We start from the raw sequence: 21,461 nt of genomic DNA on the forward strand, positions 1-21,461 counted from the left end.
TGACAGAGGAGACCTGCGTGTGATGACTGCGAGCCACATGGGATGCTGTGAGCCACAGCACGCCCCGGCTCAGCCCACACAGGATCCATGGGGACCTTCCCCATTGCTCTAAGCAGGTCAGGAGACATCCCCAGCCCTCAGGCTTGGCTCTCCCTGCTGCTTTGTGTTACGGCCAAAGCTGTCTCATTTTGGAAACACAGCCAAAAACATCCATTCACAAGTGGGGCCTTATTCCTATCTCCTCCCCAAGCACTGTAACCCAGGTGCAGCCCCCAGAGCCGTTATCATGGGGCAGGACAGAGGGGGCCATGCGTCCTGCCCTGCTGCTGAGGGCTGCTGCTAATTAGCGGTTCCGGGCCCAGTAAGGAGCCAGCACTAATTACAAGGCAGAGGACCTCCGTTGCTGCCTTGCCTAAGTGTTCCCACATGCTGTCTGTGGTGCCAAGCAGCCACAAAGCTTTTTATAAACTCCCATCCATTTAGGTAAGATTCCTGGGGTTTGTGTACAGAGCAGAACAAGTCTCAGCAGGGCAGGGAGAGCCTTCAAAATCCCCTTGCTCAACACACGGCCGCTCTGATGAATGCATGCAGGAAATACAGTACCAAAAACACACATATTGTACACCAGAACAATGCTCAGTTTCAGCCTTGCCTTTATCCACACCTCATCACACTGCCTCAGCAGCATTTCTCAGTACAGGGGAGTCAAGGTCTGGGGGTGCTGGTACTTGGCACATCGAAACACCAGAGGCCAAGGGATCCTCCTTTTCCTGGTGGCTGCTGCTGCAGATTGACGTGGCAAAGCATTCATGGCTAGGCCTGCAAAACCCTTTGAGAAGCACAGCAGGAAGAGCACCCGCTGCTTTCTCAGAGTTTCGCATCCACAGGCCACTCAGAGAATGCATTTTAAACTGAGCTCACACATTCCACCGGTCTCTCCTCGTGCAAAGCACATGGGTTTTAGGCTTGGTGTTGTCCCCTCTACTAAGTGAGAGATGGGGACAGCCTGTGAAGTGGGAACACATGGCTCAGTCCCCCCCACTGTGGACAAGGATGCTCAGTTTCACTCAAAGAGCTGCTGCCAGCCCAGTGATGGTGAGTGCTCCACGCACCTTCCCCAGGCCCAAGAAAACAAAGCATACACAGTCCCACAGGGGCAAAAGTTTTACGGCACAGGCCAGAACACCACGAGGATGCCTCATCCTTCTTCCTCTGACATCTGCACTTCAGGATTTTAGTTCCCATCATGCAAAACCCAGATCAGCCAGGCTTTAATGCGCCTTGGTGGGTGACCTCTGAATCCATCCAGCCACCGTGGGGAAGGAGATGCTCTGCCCTGCAACAAAAAACAACATGCATGAAGCACGGGAACAGTTCCTCCCAACATTTTCTTCATTTATAGGAAAGTTGCCCAAGCAATGACTTCCTGAAGAGCTAGAGAGCAGGAAGTGCTGTTGGACAACTGCAAGGCCAGCACGCATGGTCACCCAGGGTCATGACCGTACCTTCACCCAGGGGAAACCGCTGCCCTGACTCCTCCAGCACTGCCTCCAGGGGCAGTGCGGGAGGGTCAAGGGGAGATTCAGACACTTCAATCCTCATCTCTTCCTTGGTGATGGTGAACTTCAGTTTGTTCCCCAAGTAGGAGACACCAGTGACTTTCAACTTGTGGATGTCATCAGGACATGAGGGGTTGAAGAGAAGGCTGGTCTTTGTGATCCTGGAAAGGCAGGAGGAAGTCAGTCAAAACAGCACCCCCTCATGTATCCTAGTGGCTCCTCCTCTTACTCCATGCATTTTCAGGCAGAAAGACTCCTAGGTGCATCCCAAGGCTCTCTAAGCAAATCCCAAACACAGCAACAAAGCATCTGGTGAAAAGCTACTGGGGCTGTGATTTCACAGCCCAGCACCCTCCGGTGTTTCTGTCCCTCTTCCAGTTGCCCAGCTTAGGATCCGTAGGTTGGATTTAAAATAAACAAACAAAAACACAGCAGGATTATACTTTTTCCCCTCTCAGTTTCCCGCTCCAGCTCAGGGGGTGACTTTATCAGCAGCTATGCTGGCAAAACTTCAGAAATGTCCTGCTCCGGGATGGGGAGGAGAACTGGGCACAGGAACAAGCAGTGGGCAGCGGAGTTGTATACAGATAATAAACTGCCAAAATAACTCAGAATAAATTCAAAGCCCCATATGTGCTCTTTCACAGAAAGATAAAAATCAGTCCAGCAGCTCAAACCCTTTCTCCAAAGCCTTATCCAAAGTCAAGCAGAGCCCATTTTTGTGTTTGGCTTTGGACAAAAAAAAAAAAAAAAAAAAAAAAAAAAAGATAACAGTCACTAAATAAATCTCTTGCTGAAATCTTGACTTGTGAGAACTCTTGACTCTACTTGACTCTACTGAGAGGACTTGAGAGAGGCCCAAGAGCAGAAACAGCACACTTCTCCCAAGTTGTTATACCAGACACACATGCCACCAGTCCTCAGCCTGAAATTAAATGGGGCTCACAGCGTGGGCCTGTGCTGCCCCGCTCACAGCACTGCCTCCACGGAGGTACTCAGCAGCAGAGCAATGTGCCAGCCAGCCACGGCTTATAACAAGCAAGGCAGGAGTGTGGTCTCAAGGACTACATCAATGTCATCGTGACATTTTTGGAAATTTGGCTCGAGCCCCAAAGTCTGTGGGTTGAGCCTATTGGAAGAGAGGCCCAAATCTGACACACACACTGCATCGGAAGACCTTGAAGCTTCGCAAAAGCTGAGATTAAGGTTTTCAGAGAGGAATATAGTAGCTCACACCCAGCTCCACCAAGAGTCTGGTGGATTTCTCAGCAGATTCTGGCCACACACACACAGAGTAAAAACACAGAAGCTAGAAGGCCTTGCTGGCAATCAAAAGACTTGCCAGTGTGATCCATCCTCAATTAAACTCTAAGAATATACTCCAGGGACTGCTGCTTCAGGGTTGAAACCACCAAGCTGCTTCAGATGTGAGAGGCAGGCTTGAAATTATACGAAGAGCTTAGGGTGTTTTCTAAGGTATCTTAATGCTGTGGCAATTCCAGCTGACCACTTTTCCTCCACAAAGTTGCAGTCCTATGTGTGGATGGCAGATTACTTCAGAGGGGATGCAGGACTTACACCTGTGTGTGTGGCATCTCTCACTGGCCAGGCTGCTGTTAGCCAGGCCATCTATGACCCTTTGCACTAACATCCTTTTCCACACAGTTTCTGGGACTCAGCAGGAGACTTCCCCTCTGTTACATATGCTATTTTTAGTCTTTTGGCATGAAAAGAGCAAATACATTTCCCAGTCCCTTGCCACTTCAGCAGCGTCACCATCTCTCACCATGGTGATATCCACCGTGGCCTGTGCAAAAAAATATATATATATATATAATCTAGCAAACCAAACAAAAAAGGTGCAAAAGAAATGGAAAGAAGAGCTTCTGCCTGCTTGAGACTCCCTTTCTACTCAGCAGAAAAACAGGGAAGGAAGAAAACAGCTTTGCAAAATGGCAGTTTTGCTCAAGATTACTTTTATCTCCTTCTTCCAGCAAAAGGAGGTTAAGTCTTGACTCCTTTTGAAGCCAATGGCTTTAAACACTGACATAGCTGGAGGAGAAATGGATCAAAGCTCATCATTTCTGAGAACTCTGCTTTGTTCTCCAGCGGTGACCAACTGTCCCCAGTGACCACAGTTCATCAAGGATCGTTAACCACTACCTGCCAGGAGCCATTGGCAGATGTTCTGGAATTTGCTAGATGCTTCAAGTTCTTTTCTTTTTCACAAGCAACAAGTTGCTCCAGCTAAATGCTAACATTTCAAGTCACTTGTTGGTTAGAAATTAGACAAGACATAATGTAGGTCTCACCTGAACCCTGTGTAACCAAAGAGGACAGCTTGCAAGAATCCACCCATCCCTGTCAAGAAGTTCACAGCTCCAGATCCATCTGAATTCTCCACCCAGATCTACTCCAGTATGAGGGGGAGGAGGGGAAAAAAAAGTCAGTGGTTTCACTGGGACCCTTCATACAGTTATGTGTGCTTGAATATGCTTACCAACACAGCCACATATTAGGGGTATTGCAACAGTCCTATGCTGTTGCCCATCCCAGCATGAAGTAGGCCTTTAAAATACTGCCACCTCCGTTCCCTTTCCCACCCCTTAAAGGAAGAAGGAAGCCTGGGATGAGCAGGATACTGACCCCTGGCTTTGTATTGCTTGGTAGGAAGCAAACACCTCCTTGCTGTTCTTTGGAAACATGCAGAGAGGAGACTGAGCGTGCAGCCACCCAGCTCAATGTGATAATCATCTAGTGACTGCAAGCACACACAGCATAGATGGGATCTACTTGGGAACACACAAGATAGAAGCAAGAGACATTTGTCACATGGAAGCAGCGACAACACTCCACACAGCTGACCTTGAAGGGCTCCGTGATGTTGCTGAAACACTTGTTCAGTTGGCTCTGTGCTCTCTGCATCTCCTTCAGCTCCAGCCAGCCCACCGCAAACATGCTCTGCAGGAGGGAGAACTGTCCTTTTGCTGGCTGCTGTCTCCCTCAGGGGTGACTATGCTGCAAAGCCTCCAGAGTTACACCACAACTAGCAGTCTTCAGTGTAGATCCCTTTTGAACATATTTCTAGCTCCAAGATAACTGTCTGCGTTCTCTTATCACTTAAAGTAGGTTTATGCCCATTGATACGGGCTGGCATTGACTAACTCAGACAGAAATTACCACCTTGTGGATGAAAGCCACCTCAGACTTTGCCCCTCTCCTTACCCAGGTCATGGCTGGCCCATTCACCTCGGTGACAGGTTCATACATCTCCAGATCATTCCTCCGGACCTCAGGGCTCATGGAGTGCATCAGAGGGAATCCAAGCAAGACAACATCAGCTTGTTTCACAGGTTCACCTGGGAAAAGGAGCCAAGAATCAGTCAGACCACATATGCCAGCCAGGAATAACTGATGGTCTATTTACTAAAGGGAATGAATCTGGCATACAGAATCATAAACTTAAAACAACAATAACCACATCGCGTTGGAAATGTTGTGGAACTGCAAGGAGGACAAGTCATCGCTGCCTTGCTAAAGGCAAGTAAAATGTACAAGGGGGCATTAAATTGAATGTTCACTTCCACACAAACTTTCACTGCCAGAGGTTGCTGGAATGGCAATACATCGCACTTGACCTTGGAAGGATAGACCTAACTGCCAACATACAAGTTCATAGCCACCATGTCATCTGCAGCCCAGTAGCCCATGCTCTCAAGGCCTCTTTCTACCCTCTGCATATCTAAAATTCTTACTTGTATGACCACAATAATGAAAAACGATCCACCAAGAAGCAGAAAAAAAAACATCTACAGATCAGGATCCCCACACTGGCAACCCAAATGCTGCACTGAGAGAGCAAAGGCTAGAAGGTTTTGCTTCAGCCAACCATTCAGGCACTGTCCCTGCCTCTCGTGTGCTTCAAAAGAAAGAGCACCTGCCAATTCAAAGGTCTGCTTGCTGCCCCTCCGCTCACCTGGGCTGTAACCATCGTACTCAGGATGATATTTCTTCTCCATATCAAAGGGCACTTTGATTTTGTTGGCACATTCCACCCACTCCTCTGGCACAGGGATCAAGAGGTCTTGAGCAATGTCAGCTGCAAAACGTAAGCTGAAAAGGAGCGAGGAAAAATTTTTTATATCAGGCACAAGTGCCTGTGACCCCTTAGAGAGGGAAAGAGAAGGGAGGGAGAAACACAAAAAACTAATTGAGCCATAACTCACCGCCAAAGAAGCAAGTGCTTAGAAAGAATATGGGTTAAAGTCTAAGCTCGGGGTAACAGCTTTCATTGCTGGAGCTGGGACTCCTTGTCTACCTACATATATTTCCAGCTGGCTAATTGTCTAAACATCCCACACAATGCAGGGAGATGAAATGAAAAACTTGTGAAATGCCTCTGCCTAATGCAGATACCTGAAGGGTCAGGTGAACTGCCAGGGGAACATCTACCTCCTTCCACCGACTGCAAACAAAGGCAAAGGAGACCAGCTCAGACAGAGGTATGCAAAGAGAGGAGAGGAGTGCAGCATGTGGGAGACTTGCTGTCTCCTACCCCTGCCAAACAGCTAGGCAGAAAAGAAGAAAATTGGCCCAGTGCCTTAACCAAAGCATGCGTGTTACCTCCGCTGGGCCAAGGCATTGGTGTAAGCAGAGTTATCAACCTGGTAGTGATATTCATCTGGGGGCATGACACCTGGAGGGAGAGAAAGGGGACACTTCACACTGCAGTACACCCAAGGTTTGCCATGGCTCTGTGCCCCTCCTCAGGGAGCTGGCACAAGAAAGGGAACCCCTCCATTGCACTGATGCCTGCTCACATGACTAGTGTGGTGGAAAAATTATTAATCCTTAAGATTTGAGAGGTCTAAGAAGTTTATCCTAATGAAAGGAACACTCCTTTCAACCAAAAGTTAGTAGCCCTGATCGTTTCTATCTCCCACTACTGAGCTAATACTGGATGTGCTCCTCCTATAGGCCCTAAGGAGTCTATCCCTCCCAGAAATGGGAACTTGGTTTCATTAACAGATGATTGTCCAACATCCATTCTTCCCAAGAATGTATTTCTGCCTTTTTAACTTTACAGTGATTTTCCTTATGTCCTTGAAACAGCATATAAGTGCGGCCTCTGCAACGACTGGGCAGAGAGCATGGAGGAAGAGATGTGCCTGAGCATTCTCACTATGATAATCATTAATAACTACTGAAAACACCTGTCTTGAATTGTACCTGCATTATTGCATGCTTGGAGTCCTGATATTTCCTGACAGTAGGTGTTGCCTCCCTGTTTCTGGAAGTGATCTCAGTGCAATGCTCAGTAGAGGGGAATGTAAGTGGTGTTTGCGTTTGCTGTAAAGAAGAAACACCCTCTCTTACAGCTTTATCAGTTAGCCTTGATGATCCTTGTGGCTTCGTTCCAACTTGGAATATTCTGTGATTTAGCTGAGAAAGTGCAGACTCTCAAGGTAGCAGACAACCTGAGGGCATTTCCCTTACTTCAGAGCTGAGACTCGTAGGCAAGGTGACCTTCAAGTCCTTAACTGGACATATTTCGCTAGTTACAAGCTCAACTCCTTCTCTTGCTTATGTCCACTTTCCAAAGGAAAAGTGAAAATAGGCATTTCAAGTGCCTCCTTCTGGGACAACTTTCAGGACACTGGGGTTTAATACAAAGGATCTATTGATCACAAGCTAACCTGCAGCAACTCTGGGGGCTTTTCTAGCTCTGATCACCCCAACTGCATTGAGATCCTTTCACTCTAACCCAGCCATCTCCTCCAGACCTTCTGCCAACAAACAGCTCTGCATCTCTTTTAGATCTTCCTCAAGTCACTGGTGATGTGTGCTCATTCAACATAAAATGCTTCAGCAGGATTGCTGCCTATGGAGACACCCTTTGTCCTGCCAGACATCTCAGTGGTTGTACTTAGTTGGCACCAACAACACCAGGAGACCTTCAAGGAATCAACTCCTGCAGGCTACTGTCAGATTTAAACTCGGGTCTCATAAAAAAAAAAAAAAAAAAAAAAAAAAAAAAAAAAAGGGTCTGCCTGGGTTGCCAAGTCATAGAATGGCTCGGGTTGGAAGGGTTTGCATTCTTTTTTTTTTTTTTTTTTTTTTTTTTTTTTTGTCACCCTGCAGCCCTCTCTTGTTCAGGCTGAAGATCCCCAACTCTCTCAGCCTCTCTCCATAGGAGAGGTGCTCCAGCCCTCCGAGCATCTTCGTGGCCAGAGCAGAGGGGAACAATCCCCTCCCTGCATTGTAGAAGGCCTCCAGGAGCATTTGTTCCATGATCTCCCCAGGCACAGAGGCAAGGCTCACTGGTCTGTAGCTCCCCAGGCCCTCCTTTCTACCCTTTTAAAAATGAGAGTGATGTTTCCCTTCTTCCAGTCACCAGGGGTTTCACCTGTCAGGGCTTTTCAAGTATGATGGAGAAAGGCTTGGCAACTCCATCAGCCAATTCCTTCATGACCCTGGGATGCATGGCATCAGGCCCCATAGACTTGTACCTGTTCAGTTCCATGAGATGGTCTCCTACCTGTGTTCTTCACTTACAGTAGGAGGGACTTTGCTCCCCCAGCCTCTGCCTAGGTGTTCAGCAACTCAAGAGATGTGGGCAGCCTGATTGGCAGTGAAAATGAAGGCAAAGAAGTTGAGTCCCTCAGCCTTCTCCATGTCTGTCGTTACCAGTTCTCCCTTCTCATTTATCAGAAGGGGGGCACTCTCCTTGGCCTCTCTTTTCTGGCCAGCATACCTATAGAACCCCTTCTTGTTATTTTTTACATCTCTCGCCAATCTCAGTTCCATTTGTGCCTTGGCTTTCCACATCCCATCCCCACACATCCGAACAGCATCCCTGTACTCTCCTCAGGCCACATATCCCTGCTGCCACTGCCTTATTTCCTTCTCACGCCCCAGTTTGACCAGCAGGCCCTTGCTCAGCCATGCTGGTTTCCTGCCTTCCCTGCTTGATTTCTTACACGTGGGGGTAGAGAGCTATTGCACTCAAAGGAAAACATCCTGAAAGAGCTGCCAGCTCCGATCAGCTCCTCTATTCCTAAGAGCAGTGTTCCAGGGATCTCATCTACTAGGTCTTTAAATAGCTGTAATTTCCCTTTTCTAAAGTTCAGGGTCCTGACTTTGCTCTCTGCCGGGTCCATATTCCCTCAAGATCACGAACTCAAGCAGGGTGTGGTTCCTGCAGCCCAGACTGCCTCCAATCTTCACCTACGTAATGAGTTAATCTGCACTGGCGAGCACCGGGTCCAGTAATGCCTCTTCTCTGGTTGGCTTCTCTAACACCTGGACTGGGAAGTTATCCTCAATGCACTCCAGGAGTCTCCTGGATTGCTTACAGCCTGCTGTGCAGCTTTCCCAGCAGATATCTGGGTAGCTGAAATCCCCCCCCACCATGAATGCCTGCAAGCACAATGCTGCTTGTAGCTGAAGGCCACGTCCACAGACTCCCCTTGATCAGGCAGCCTGTAGTAAACCCCAGCCACGAGGTGTCCTTTATTGGTCCAGTCCTTAACTTTTATCCACAAGCTCTCAACCTGTCTGTGGCTGTTTCTCAGAGGCAGCTTTTCACTGTTGAGACATTTCTTATAGAATCATAGAATATCCGAGTCAGAAGGGACCCACCAGGATCGAGTCCAACTCATGTGTCTGAGAGCATTTTCCAAATGCTTCTTGACCTCTGGCAGGCTCGGTGCTATGAGCCACTCCCCTGGGGAGCCTGTCCCAGTGCCTCACCACCCTCTCTTGGTGAAAAACCTTTTCCTGAAATCCAACCTGAATACTTAACATAGCAGGGAAGGAGGTATAGGAGTGCTGCCCTCCATCTCTTCTGAAGCCCTTCTTGTAACCCTCTCTTTCAGTGTTCCTGTTACGTGATCCATCCCACCACATTTCCATGACAGCAATTAAGTCATGGTTTTCTAATTGCCCTGTGGTTTCCAACTCCTCCCACTTGTTTACCATGCTGAATGCACTGGTGTAGAGGCACTTCAGCTGGGCCATCTGCCACATCACCTTTTTAGAGGAGTCCTTCCCCAGTTCCTTTGGGACAATTCACAAGCATTTCCCTGCTGTCTCCTAAAGCGACAGTGTTCCCAGGTTCACTTCCATCATGCAGAGGTACATCCCTGTCACCTGCTGAACCTTTCTCCCTCCTCTCTAAAGCCCTCGTATCCTATTTTCCAAAGTGTGGCCAGTCACACCATCAGACCTCAAACAGCACCCAGGCTTGTCGCGTCAATTTATACTGCCATGGAAGGGGACGTTGAGGGGTGTCCTGTGAGCAGCAAGGGGCTGAGAGAAAAACCAATTGGTCTTGTGGCACTGAAAGATCTGGGCATCTTGCCACATGGACATAGACGTGGATAACAGGGCAGGAGGCTACAGAACCCACATGTTCCCACCCAGGTCTGGCTGGAGGAGTTCTGAGCCTCTCTTTGCAAAGCCCTTCCCCACGAACAGGCCTGGCACTTGCAGAAGTACCTCTGATGTGGTAGCATTGCTCCTCCTCGCTCCACACCATCCTGCTGCACCAGTACTGAGCCACGGCCCCCACCAGCTTCCATCCTCCATCCTCTCTGAACAGCTTCTGGTCCTGGAAGGAGCCAAAGCCAGAGAAAAACAGGGATGAGGGAAAAACAGGGAAGCATGAGGCAAATTCAGACAGGCCTGGATTCAGCAGAAGGAAAGAAGCTATAAGAAAATACACAGAGCAGGGGAAAAAGGCAGAAAACTGGCCTGAATTGAGTCAATAGGATGCCGAGCCACCCATGGAGGATCAAGAATGGGAGGAGGAGATGAAGAAAGGATCCCAGGATGCTACTGGCAGTTCCGACAGGAGCAGATAACTGCAGAGTGTCTCTGAGAAGGGACAGTGACAGTCATCAGATGCCCTACAGGCCTTACCACCAGGCCCTCTGTGTGGCACACGCTCGCTTTACCTGCGTAGTGTAATAATACTGCTCAAAGGCCATCAAAACATCCCCAGTGATGTGAATTTCTTGGGCTCCATAGATGTCCTCAGGACAGACCTCCTGGCCAGTGGCTGCACTCTCCCATGGGAATTTAGCACCCTGCTGGGAGAAGACACCCATGGAGCAGCTAAACACAACCTCTTCTGACACTCTTCCCTGTTTACAGCCTGCAGGCAAAGCCCAACTCACAGCCTCTGGCTAAAGATAGAGCCATAGAGGAGGAAGAAAGTCCAACTGTGCTGCTGGGTGATGCTGGCTGGGCTGCACTGTCCCCAGCCCAACAGCCCTGTCCCCACCTTGTAGCCTTGCTCCTCTGCGTTGCGTAAGGCTCCTTCCAGCATGCGAATTCGGTACTCCAGAATGGCTCGGGCAGCCTCAGGGTAAAACAGCAGGATGTTTGGGAACACCCAGGTGTCCTGAAAACATCGAGCAAAGCAAGGTGGTGAAATTGGCTGGCTGGGCACCCAACTGCTCCCACCAGTTCAAGTCCACCCCCAGTCCTGAATGCTCTGACCATGACTTTGCTGCTGCTTAAAGGTGCTGTCACATTGGCTCACTAAAAGGGATAATCCCTCAAAGGTCTGTTTCTGCCCTCAAAAGTGCATCTAGGCACCCAAACCTCCTATCCTCTGCTAGCCACCCCCATGGTATCTTGCTAGGATTATCTCGGCGGGACTGTCCGCATGCAAAAGAGGGGAGGTAGGAGTCCTCCAAAAAGCCAAGGGCTCTGGTGTGAGTCAAAAATAAGGCCCACAGGACTAAAAAGCCTTTGCCCATTTGAAATACCAGGCTGGGTGCAGCACAGGGGACTCAGCACCATCTAGCCATGTTTCTCGCTCACGTTATGCTTTAAATATTCAACTGCAGAGCTGCGTGCTCATTCGGTGCAGCTGTCTCCAAGGGCAGCTCTGAGCCTCTGGTCAGGGCAAAGCTGCCCGGATGGACTGGATTGCTGAGTACACACCAAACCCATGCCAAAAAGCTGAAAACATAGAAAACGCTTGCTTTTTCAATAGTTACCTCAAGCACAATAGGGTTTGCTGATGCCACCAAAGCTGGGAGGATTTCAGGCTGTTTTCAACTTGTTTCCCATATGTTAGTGGCCTCGCTTTAAACTAGACACTGAAGTTCCCTTTGCTTTGGCCTCCCCTGGGTGAGCGACCTATCTTAGCATGGGGAAGAGAGCTGCCCTGCCGTGGGATCCCTCTTGGCCTCTCACCCCCACTGCCTAAACATCAACACCAGCCTTCTAGCTTGGCTTTAGGCAATTAACTTTTGAGTTAGAGGAAATAACTAACATGAGAAATACCTAGGATGGAGCTGCGTCTCACTAGCTGTTAGCTAAGGAGAAGCAGGATGCTCTTCTACAAGAGGCTGGTGCCAAGACACCCCTACCATCAGGGAGGAGGTGAGCAACCTCACACAGAGTTTTCTCTATCCCAGTTGCTACTCAAAGCCCTGAGGTGAACCGACAGCACAGCTTTAACCCACCTGGTCCCAGAAGACATGCCCCCAGTAGTCCTCACCCTGGGTGCCATTGGACAAGCCACCAGGGCTGATGCCGTGGAATAGGAAACCCGGGTTGTCCCGGGGAGGGATGGCGCTCAGCAGGTAATACAGACACCCGTAGAGGGCCTGTCTTAGAGGCAGAGGGCCATCCAGGTCGATGCAGCACCCTTGCCACAGCACATCCCAGGCATGGATGTCGGAGGAATGCAGGGAGCCAGAGGCAATGAGGGCCAGCCCCTCGCTGTAGCTCCTCTTCACCTCCTCTTCGCTTTCAGCCACAGCTGTCAGGAACTCCCAGGATTGCTCCTGCTCCTCCCCGCACAAAGTCAGGTCTTGTGGCACAGGAGTCCAGAGCATGTGAACAGTAGGCTGGGGTCCCCCCTCTACCTCAGGAACCAGCGTCGTCCCATAGACGTAGCTGCAGGGGATGGCAAAAAGAAAGGGAAAAGTAAGAGCAGAGCAGAAGTGCAAATCAACCCACGCAGGGTGAACCATCAGCTGAATTTTTCCCCTGTTCCCACCTAGGAAAGAAGCTCCCTTGTCCCCATACTTCAGCTCAGCGGCAGTCTCAATTCCAAACTGTAGAAGACTGAGATCCATCACAACTCTCACTGGGTCCCCAGCCCCACAAAACCTCTAAAAATGGCTATCTCCTCCAAGCTCACAATTTTCCCCAAACTCATTTCTTTGTAATCACATATAGTCCCTGTGGCCTCTGATGCTCTTGTGTGTCAGCATAGATAATAATTTTGGTATTGCAGCTAATAAAAGTGTTTCTATATATTTTATATATAATAAATAGATATATGCATGTGTGTATATTTGCATATGTATGTATGTATATATATACACTTCTTGTTCCTGTCAGGAAGAAGTAAATTTGCACAAACCTCAACAATACTTATAATCTCAGTCTAGCTCTAGCCTTATTTTTTCGGTTTCCTATCTGGGAACAAGGCAACGTGCTACAATCTGTGAAGGATTTGTTCCAGGCCAGGCTCCTGCCTGTGATGCAAACTCACTGTGCTCCCTGGAAGTCCGGTCCTTGGTGCAGGTCCAAGTCCTGGCTCTTTGGCACAAAAGGAGTCTGGAGCTGCACCGTGATGGGTTGGCCGGTGTGAGCTGACCGCCGGATGGTGATGCTGAAGGCCATCAGGTGAACAAGGGAATGGTGAGCGTAGATTTGATGGGTGGCTGTATAATCAGTTGACTGAAGCACATGGCTGAAGGTTCCTGCAAGTGCAAGAGTCAGCCTTTTTAGCCACCAGGTCCTGATGTTCTGCCCCAGACTACCATTTCTACCTTATTTACTGGTCCCTATTGGCAAAGGAACAGTCTTCCCCAGATCCAGGCCAGAACATAAATTTTGACTGGAGAACACTGTTAACACACTAAATCTGACCAAGCTGGTGAGGAATGGATTTATAATTATTTTTTTTTTAAACAAGGTTTCACCATTAAACAGTCTTTACTGAGCCTGGCTCCAGCAGGGGTTGAGATATAATCTGAAAATCACCTGCTTTTATTCTCCACTTATTCCAAAGCAACTTCATAAGAGTAATGTGGGAAAGGAAAGTCTTCTGCATGTCTTCCATGCATGAATGAAAGTGCCCATTTCATTCAATATGAACCACTACTAAGAGAAGATTTGCTTCTGAAAATAAATGAATTTAGTACTCTGTAAAGCTACATCCTGAAATCTGCAAAATGAGCACTCACAGAGAGATCAGCAAAAAACCCTCCTCACCTTTCTTCCAACTAGACATTCCAGTGCATGACATCAAGGTCAGAGCTGGCTGTTGTCCAAAAGCAAGAGCAAACAATGCCATATCAATTTCTGGCTCCTTTAAAAACACACTGTAGGGTTCACTTTACAACCATTAGCTAGCTGCCTCCAAAATAAATGCCTGCACCTGAACCAAACAGTCAGACACCTATGACAGTCAATGTAATCCGGGGTATGATTCATTTCATCTCTTTATAAACATTTGAATTGATGGATCAAATCTCCTTTGCCAACAAAACTACCTATCTGTCCTGCACAGAAGCTCCAGTACTGACTGCACCTAGAGCAATGAATTCCACTGCTGGGGTGGAGCTGACATCCTTCACAGACCTAATCGGTACACACTGAGTCAACCCCACGGGTGAGTGGAGAGCAGGGAGAAGAAAGATGTGAGCTCCTGGAAGAGGCAAGGAGGCAGAGGCTGGCCAGCAGTCGGAGAGGAAGAGCAAAGGGCGCACATGCTGCAGGTAGGAAAGTTGCAGGACAGGGACACCTTCTCTGTGCTTTGCTCTTTACCCGTCCGGGTGTTCAGGGTGAAGGTCTCAGCCAGGCTGTCCGCACCAGGCACAGTCATTCTCACATTGAGGGGGCTGGGGACGTCAGCACGGTGCGTGTCGCCCACCGCGCCGTTGTACACCCCGTTGACATGGAGGATGTCCCGGTACACACGGGTGCCGAGGTATGCGTTGGTCACCGTAGCAAGAAGGCGCTGGTCTGAGGGCAAACAAGTGGTGGTGAACACAGCAGGGTCCTCCTTGCCGTCAGTCATTTTTACCAGCCCAAGCTGCAGAACAAAAATAAAAAAAGTAAAAGTCAGAGGAAAGGGCTGGATGGAGCAATCCCAACACAAAGTTGGTGTAAGGCCAAGCATGGTTGGGGGGGAGATGGCAGCTGAAAATGGTGGCTGCAAATCGCCCCTCTTTGCACAACCTTCCTGCTCATCTGCTTCCAACCTCGCTATATTCCTAGGGTCTCTGTTTCCTTTATTTTCCCCTCTGGTCACCACCAGCACCTCCAAGCCACAGTTTTCCTCCATCCCAGTGCCTCAGGTGGGTCAGCTCCACCTAGGCTCATTTCCTCCTGTGTAGCTTCCTTTTTGGCAGACATCTCCCAGCCAGCTTCTCTAACTTACCCAAATCTTGCGTGCTCATTGCTTTTATCACTTCTCCATTTTTTCCCCTTTCACTTCTCTCTCCATGCTAGTATCTCACCACTTCCTCCCAATACATCACATCACACAACAATCTTCCTCTTCCTTCCTCTTCTTCTTCCTCCTCCCAACATTATTCTACAACATTACTGAATATTCTTTTATTCTTTATCCTCGTGGTACCTCCACACTTCCCTCTTGCATCTCTAGTTTCACTTCAGTTACTGGCTTGCTGAGGAAGGAACATCATATTTCTTTTATATATTTATATATATATATATAAATTATATATAATATATATATATTATATATATATAATATATATTTTTTATTATTATTATTATTTTATTTTTTTTAATATATGCACATATAAAGAGAACATTGCAGAAATGAGTTGCACCTGGTGCCTCTCAGCATTAGGCACTGCATTAATATAAAAAATGGTAGAAGTAGAGCACAGACAGGCTCTCCGAGCACAGGGAGGACACCAGCTCTGGGCAGTACCCAAAAGCTGTCCCCACGGGCTGCCCAGCCGTGCTTGGGGACAGCTCAGTTGGCTCACGTCAGGCGGTGCCCACAATCAAATCACAAGGAAAAGCACTCCTCCTGCCTGCAGGGAGGGAGTTAAAAAAAAAAAAAAAAAAAAAAAAGAGGTGTGGGAAGTTCGGAGATTTGACCTTGCCTTTCATGTCAGGCTGTGCTCGGACTCTGACCATGCAGGCTGCTGCCGTGGGGCCCTGCTGGAGGGGAGACGACGGAAGTTGCCCAACTGAGATGGGAGGAAGGAAATAACTCCCCCCGCCCTTCCCCTTCCTTAAAAATTATCTGGTTGACACGTAGGTACTTGCCTAGATAAGCTCACCGTCCGGCACACCAGGGACTGGGGCTGCCTCAAGCACCAGGAAAGAGGGACTGAGACAAAAAAAAAGTTTGCCAGCTGAAAGCTGTCCAAGGAATTCAGCAATGAGCACAGCCCTGGCAGACGGCCACCATCGCTCTCCATTGAGAAAGCAGCACAAAGCCCTCTGCAGAAGGAATTGTGGCTGACAACTGCCCTTTGTCCCCAGCTGCATTGTGACCCTTTTACTTGCCTGCTTTTGGAGACCCAGACTTCAGTTTTGTAACTTTCCAGCTTCCGTCCTTTGAACCGCTGCTGGCGCTGCAGCTTGTTTTTCTGGTGCAGAGCAGTCCCCACCCTGATATGCTGTACCACGAAGGCACTTCTAGCATGAATCCCCATTCCTCCCAGACTTTCTGTCATTTTTAAAGCCCTGTCACACACAGAACACAAGGGTTTACTGAGCTGTCCTCAAAGATGCCCAGCTTACCTTCTGCTACAAGGTCAAACATGCTTTCTTCCGCATGTTGAGCTCGACCTGCCAGGCTGCATCATCTTGACAACACCCAAACACAGAAACACCTGTAAAACCACGTCTCGTGTAGCACCCAAACCCCAATTCCAGCTTGCTGATGCAGATAAGCCATGGCCTCGATGCACCTGAGGCCCTACTTTGGAGGAGCAGCTGTCTGTCTCCAGCAGAGACTGCTTTGAGACAGCCAGAAGCCACGGTGCTGCACAGACATCCTCTATGCCCAAGACCACAACTACACATTTCCCTGCAGATTTTTCCAGAGCAATATTCTTACCATCTAATGTCACAGTCCGGCTTTATACACGAGCAGAAAAACAGATCTTGCAATTGCCAACTGCAGTGGCCAAATTCATCCCACGTGTCCTGCAGCAAAGGGGGATGGCTGCTCCTCTGCAGACACACTCGTGCTCTCCATCAAACGTGGCAGCCACAGGAAGGCACAGAAGCATCGCGTTGCTGACCTAGGCTTAGGAAGTGGGGGCATTAAGGGGAGGGAAGAAAGAAAAAAATAGGAAGCTACCGTAGACCTAAGTGCACATTTCTCTCTGGATTCCAGATGTGCCTCCAGTTCATTTGTCAGTGCCCACTGGAAGATGGAGGTCCCAGATCCACCTCTTACTTCATTCAGTGTCTTCTCTCTGAGTCTGATCCTGCTCCCTTTCCCTCACCTTGTCTCCAAGGTCAGCCCAGGCATAGAGCAACCTCAGCTTTTGTTACCCTTAATGCTCCTGAGAGCAAGAGCATGATCAAGGCTCCCTGCTCAACCAAACTGAGCACCACCTGTGTCCCTGATGCAGGGGAGCACTGCGTTAGCAGCTTGCCTGGCACCTGAAACACAGTCCTGCCACGCTACAGCTGCTGAAAAGCTTCAAACTGAGTATGGGAAAACAAAAAAATAATCCACCCTACACCAAATGTGAGCAATATAGGTAAATGTGTAGGGCAGCATCAATGCCAAAATGCTTTAAGGTCAAATCCTAGCCTCTACACAGCTACCCTCTGTAGCCTGCATGATCCTTGGAAGGACAAACCTCCTTTAGCCAAAAGATCTAAGGTCCATTCCTCAGGGATCAGTGGACACGTGGAAAGCAGCATGGCCAGATGCTGTGACTCGTGTAGCAACCTACTGCCTCTGGCTCAGTGCTCAGAGAGGATTATCTTATTGAACAATCCAGCATTTATGGGATAAATACTACACATCTGTTCTACTCTCTGCAAATCCACAGAAAAGCCAATGTCTGACTCAAGCAAAGCTGTTATCAGTGTGAAGGAAGCAAATCCTTCGTCCAGAAGCTCTCCTAGGCAAGCGAAGACGTTGCTTCTCTTTGCTCGCCATGGCTCGGGGAAGATGAACGCTCCTCACCACACCTTCCTGAGCAAGCCACTGTGAGTCACTTCAGGTTTATGCCTCAAGTCTCCCACAACCAGCACCAAAGAGAATTGATAGTGACTGAGCCAGGAGGAAGACGACCAGAAACCATGCTGAAAGCATCATGTAGGCTTGTAAAGAAAATAAAGAAAATGTTCCTTGTCCCACCTCTGGGTCCAATCATGCTAAACGGGGCTGAGGGGTTTTCCACAGGCACACTTGGTAACATTGGTAACATGTCCTGAAGCACCTTCCAGGGAGGAAGGGGAAAGGAGAGGTAGAATATCAAGGATGTAAGAGGCAAGAACATGGGCTGTTCTACAGCTTCTTAGGAGACAGGGTCAAACTGTGGCCACTCCTGCTGTGCTCCATGTTCATCCCAGCAATGCTCCTCAACACGAGTATTTGTCTCACATGAGAAGATTGATCTACAGGAGCGAAAGAGGTTTCTCACCAAGGTTTTCAGAAAGGTACAGGAATGCTCCCCCCCTCCTTTGCACCCTAAAAAGCTGAGCGGGAGAGGATTGATGGAAGCAGGTGTTGCAATGTCTCCTAATACAATTAGGAGGAGGAAAGTGAGTAAGCACGAGATATAAACGGGGATTTCCTGGAGGTCAGAGGACTAAATGTCTCCTTCTTTATCTCAACATGAAAAGCGTTTTTGTGAAATTGCTCAAAAGAAGAGATCTTTGCTGTTGGAGGTTCCACCACCTCCCCAGCTTTGTGACTGCCACATAGGGAGATTTTCCAGCTCATCGTCAGCGAGTTGGAAAAAAGTTCTCATGAGACAGGAGTCAAAGAGGAATCCTTCAGAAAGCCAGTTGCATGCAGCAGATATAAGGTAAGAGGATTCCCTTACTGCTTTTAAATTTCTTCAGTCATCTTTCATCAACAAAAGTGTGCTTGGCCTGTCCTGGTCCACGCAGCTCACTGGGCCACTTGTAAGGTAAAAAGCTGTACCTTCCTGAAACAGCTGGTGCTCTGGGAGAAAGTCTCTGACCTTCTCAATATAATAATAAGAACCCAGTTTTACCCCAAAGAGGAGCCCGCTGCACACCACAAAACCCCAGCAGCTGCCAGGAGAGCATTCCCAATTCCGTACAAATCTCAATAATCTTTCTGTGTAGCTGTTTTTAAGGGAGAGAAGAACAAAGCTGGGTTATTCAACGAAGCTGGCACGTGTTGAAGCAAAGGGGCCTGACTTGTCCCTCTGACAAGTGCCTGCACATCGCAGGAATGCGACCCAGGCTCGAGGCTTTCAGCCACTTCTGCTATCGGGTTGAGGCAAGTAGGAAGTTGCTTCTGCAAACATCAGCCCAACCTGACCAAACACCACCAACGAATCCGTCAGCGTCTCCAACAGTCCGTGGCTTGCAGAACAGATCATAATATCACGTACAGTGCCTGTAAGTGCTTGGTTGGGAGCCTGTGCATTCGCTGAGCCACAAAGGGAAGACGGAGGAGCCGAGCAGACATTGCTGGTTCAGGCCAAGCAAGGGTTGGCCATCACATCTGTAATACCTTAAAGAATGCATATGCTTTTTATGGGTCTTACAAATTTAACAAAGTTCAGAATAAAAGGTTTGCTCTCCAGCAGGACTTTGCAGAGATGCCTTCCCTTGATGGCAGGGGCTGCTGTTTGTGGGGTGCAGGCAGAAGGCCAAACACTCCCCGGGGGAGGAAAAACACAGCGAGCACTCGAGGAGAGCCTCGAGGCTCGCAGGTTTTCCGCTGCCACGCTCCCAGGAGAGCGGGCCGGGTGCCGAGGGGTGGCAGCAGGGGGGTGGCAGTGACGGGCCGGGCAGCTGCAGTCCGAGCTGCAGCGAGGAGGGCAGCGCTCAGCCTGCCGCCATGTGGGGCTTCCAGAGGGGCTCCCGGCTGCTGGTCACCATGCTGCGGGCACCACGGGTCCCCCGGGCGGGGGTCACCTCCAAACCGCCCGAACACCCGATTTCTGCTGGGGTGAGTAGCTTTTGGGGGGGGTAAAAAAAATAAACCGGGTGGGAGGGGGGGAGGTAGCTGGGGACGGCCTGGGTATTGGCATACAGACCCAAATTTTTGCTGGGAATTAAAGTGAGGTGGGGGGAGAGGGAGGAAGAAAGGTGCACACACCTCCTATCCCCTACCCCCCCGGCTCTTGCTTTCCTTTTATTTTGTCCATTCAGTACCCCGCCTGCCTTTTAAGTCCCCTACAGCCCAGAGTGCCCTCCATGGGGCTGCTTGAAGGCCCCAGGCACCCCAACAGTGCAGGGATAGCCCCAACCCCATTCCCACCCCCACCCCCCCCAGTTTTTACTGCCATTTCCAGAGGGGCACTCACCCCCAAAGCAGGTGTCCTCCTGTGCAGGGAAGGTTTGCTGCCCCCGCAGAGCTGAGCTGTGCAGGTCCCTCCACCATTCCTTCCTTTGGCAGTGGGGACGATTGCCCACCAAAACAGCAGCTGCTCCAGCTGCAGAGACCCTCCTGGGCTGGGTGAAAGGAGCTCAAAAAAAAAAAAGGAGCTTTACGCCAAAAATCCTGGGTGGGTTTCGCTGCCAGCTTTTGCTTGTGGAGTTTACCCCCAAGCTGCATTTCCAAGGTCTGCAAGGAAGCGTTTCACAGGCCTGAAGACTCTTCTTCAAGCCAAATAAGAAATAAAAATGACAGCACAACGGGTTAAGTGCCGTGCTTGTGTGCCAAAAATGGCAGAGGCTGCTGCGTTGCTCTTCCCACCTCAAAGTCATTTGAAAGTCAGGCACAGCTGCTTCTGCAAACTCTGTGGGCCCAAGCCCGAGTCTCGCAGCCGCCTGAAGGACACAGCCACACTTCCCAGCAGGTATCGTGACCGAGAAATACAGAGCAATAGAAACAGACCTAGAGAGCAGATGGCTTGGTCCGCTGTTGGTAGAAACTGCTGTGCTTACCCAAATCTCCTTTCTACAGCCCCGAAAAAGTTTTCACCTGACAGCCTGGAAAGGGCAGGGCACGCAGATGAGCACACTCTGTTGCATTAGACGCCGCAGCATGCAATTGCCCTGGGGACCCCACGGGCATTGCAGCTGCTGTGCAGCCACCCCACTGATTCTTCTGGTCCTTCTCCCTCCCGCAGGAGCAGGCCATCGCACTGGCTGCCATGTTCACATGCTTCCTGGCACCAACAGCTTGGGTCTTGGCACACGTGGAGCACTACAAGAGCAGAGGAGATTAAGAAGTGGCCAGAACCACCTACACCCCCGGGAGCAGAAGTGTGAGCAAAGATAAGATCACAGAACAAATCTTCACCCAGGAAAGAACCCCGAGTTTGTTCATTAAAATCCATGTTTGCATTAAACACCGGGGTCTGTGGGCTTTGCTTGGTCCGCGTGCTTGTTGGTAAGGGAACAAACCAGCAATCCTGTGCTGTCCTGGAGGCAGTATTCCTTTATAGGTTTGCAGCAGACCCCAGGGCTGCATGGTTTCCCTCTTGAGCTTTTACCTAGTAGAGTTGCAGTGCAGCAAAAAGCAGATGCCGAGGAACTACTCAGCATGAGCACAGAAGAGAAAAATTAAGTTAAACTCCTGACAAGAAAATGCTCAAGGCTTTAAACATCCCTTTAAATACCACTTTAAAAGTGGTCTGCTGGCTGCTACACATCTGACTTCTTTTGATCCTGTGTGAAGGCACACACACCCCCCAGCCCACCACCCAAACACACACCAAGCTTCCTAAGCCCAAGGAAAGCTGACAGCCAGCACTTGCTCCCACT

The 21,461-nt window shown here is 49.3% G+C and overlaps 1 protein-coding gene and 1 long non-coding RNA gene across 8 annotated transcripts; one reads left to right on the forward strand and one right to left on the reverse strand.

The window, feature by feature from the left end:
- Window positions 1-609: 609 nt before the first annotated feature.
- On the reverse strand, window positions 610-20,663 carry PGGHG (protein-glucosylgalactosylhydroxylysine glucosidase). Of its 7 annotated transcripts, none has more exons than XM_082760921.1 (14): window positions 20,057-20,663; window positions 14,361-14,628; window positions 13,081-13,291; window positions 12,041-12,476; window positions 10,846-10,965; window positions 10,517-10,651; window positions 10,059-10,170; window positions 6,183-6,255; window positions 5,536-5,672; window positions 4,785-4,918; window positions 4,425-4,520; window positions 3,872-3,969; window positions 1,506-1,720; window positions 610-1,336 (listed from the first exon to the last, which is right to left on the reverse strand). In XM_082760921.1, exons 2-14 carry the CDS (start codon window positions 14,611-14,613, stop codon window positions 1,272-1,274), a joined length of 2,085 nt encoding a protein of 694 aa, XP_082617047.1. In that variant the 5' UTR covers window positions 14,614-14,628; window positions 20,057-20,663; the 3' UTR covers window positions 610-1,271. The 7 variants fall into 7 exon arrangements, with proteins under 7 accessions (XP_082617047.1, XP_082617046.1, XP_082617049.1 ...); XM_082760920.1 differs by lacking the exon at window positions 20,057-20,663 and adding an exon at window positions 16,642-16,762; XM_082760923.1 differs by lacking the exon at window positions 20,057-20,663 and adding an exon at window positions 15,843-15,974.
- LOC309878437 lies at window positions 19,034-21,046 on the forward strand. The gene is made up of 2 exons (XR_014317552.1): window positions 19,034-19,698; window positions 20,825-21,046. It is a non-coding gene; the product is annotated as an uncharacterized lncRNA (long non-coding RNA).
- Window positions 21,047-21,461: the final 415 nt, after the last annotated feature.

This window comes from Aythya marila (assembly GCF_965140915.1).
Source record: "Aythya marila genome assembly, chromosome: 5".
NCBI lineage: Eukaryota > Metazoa > Chordata > Aves > Anseriformes > Anatidae > Aythya > Aythya marila.

Bases quoted from the DNA above. Each gene is read 5' to 3' on its own strand.
- PGGHG (XM_082760918.1), bottom strand. From the start codon at position 15,710: ATGGTCAGAGTCCGAGCACAGCCTGACATGAAAGGCAAG. The intron at 10,652-10,845 runs GTGGGGACAGGG...GTCTTCTCCCAG, and splicing joins CAGAGGAGCAAGGCTACAAG to CAGGGTGCTAAATTCCCATG. The intron at 1,721-3,871 runs GTGAGACCTACA...CTGCCTTTCCAG, and splicing joins TTTGGTTACACAGGGTTCAG to GATCACAAAGACCAGCCTTC.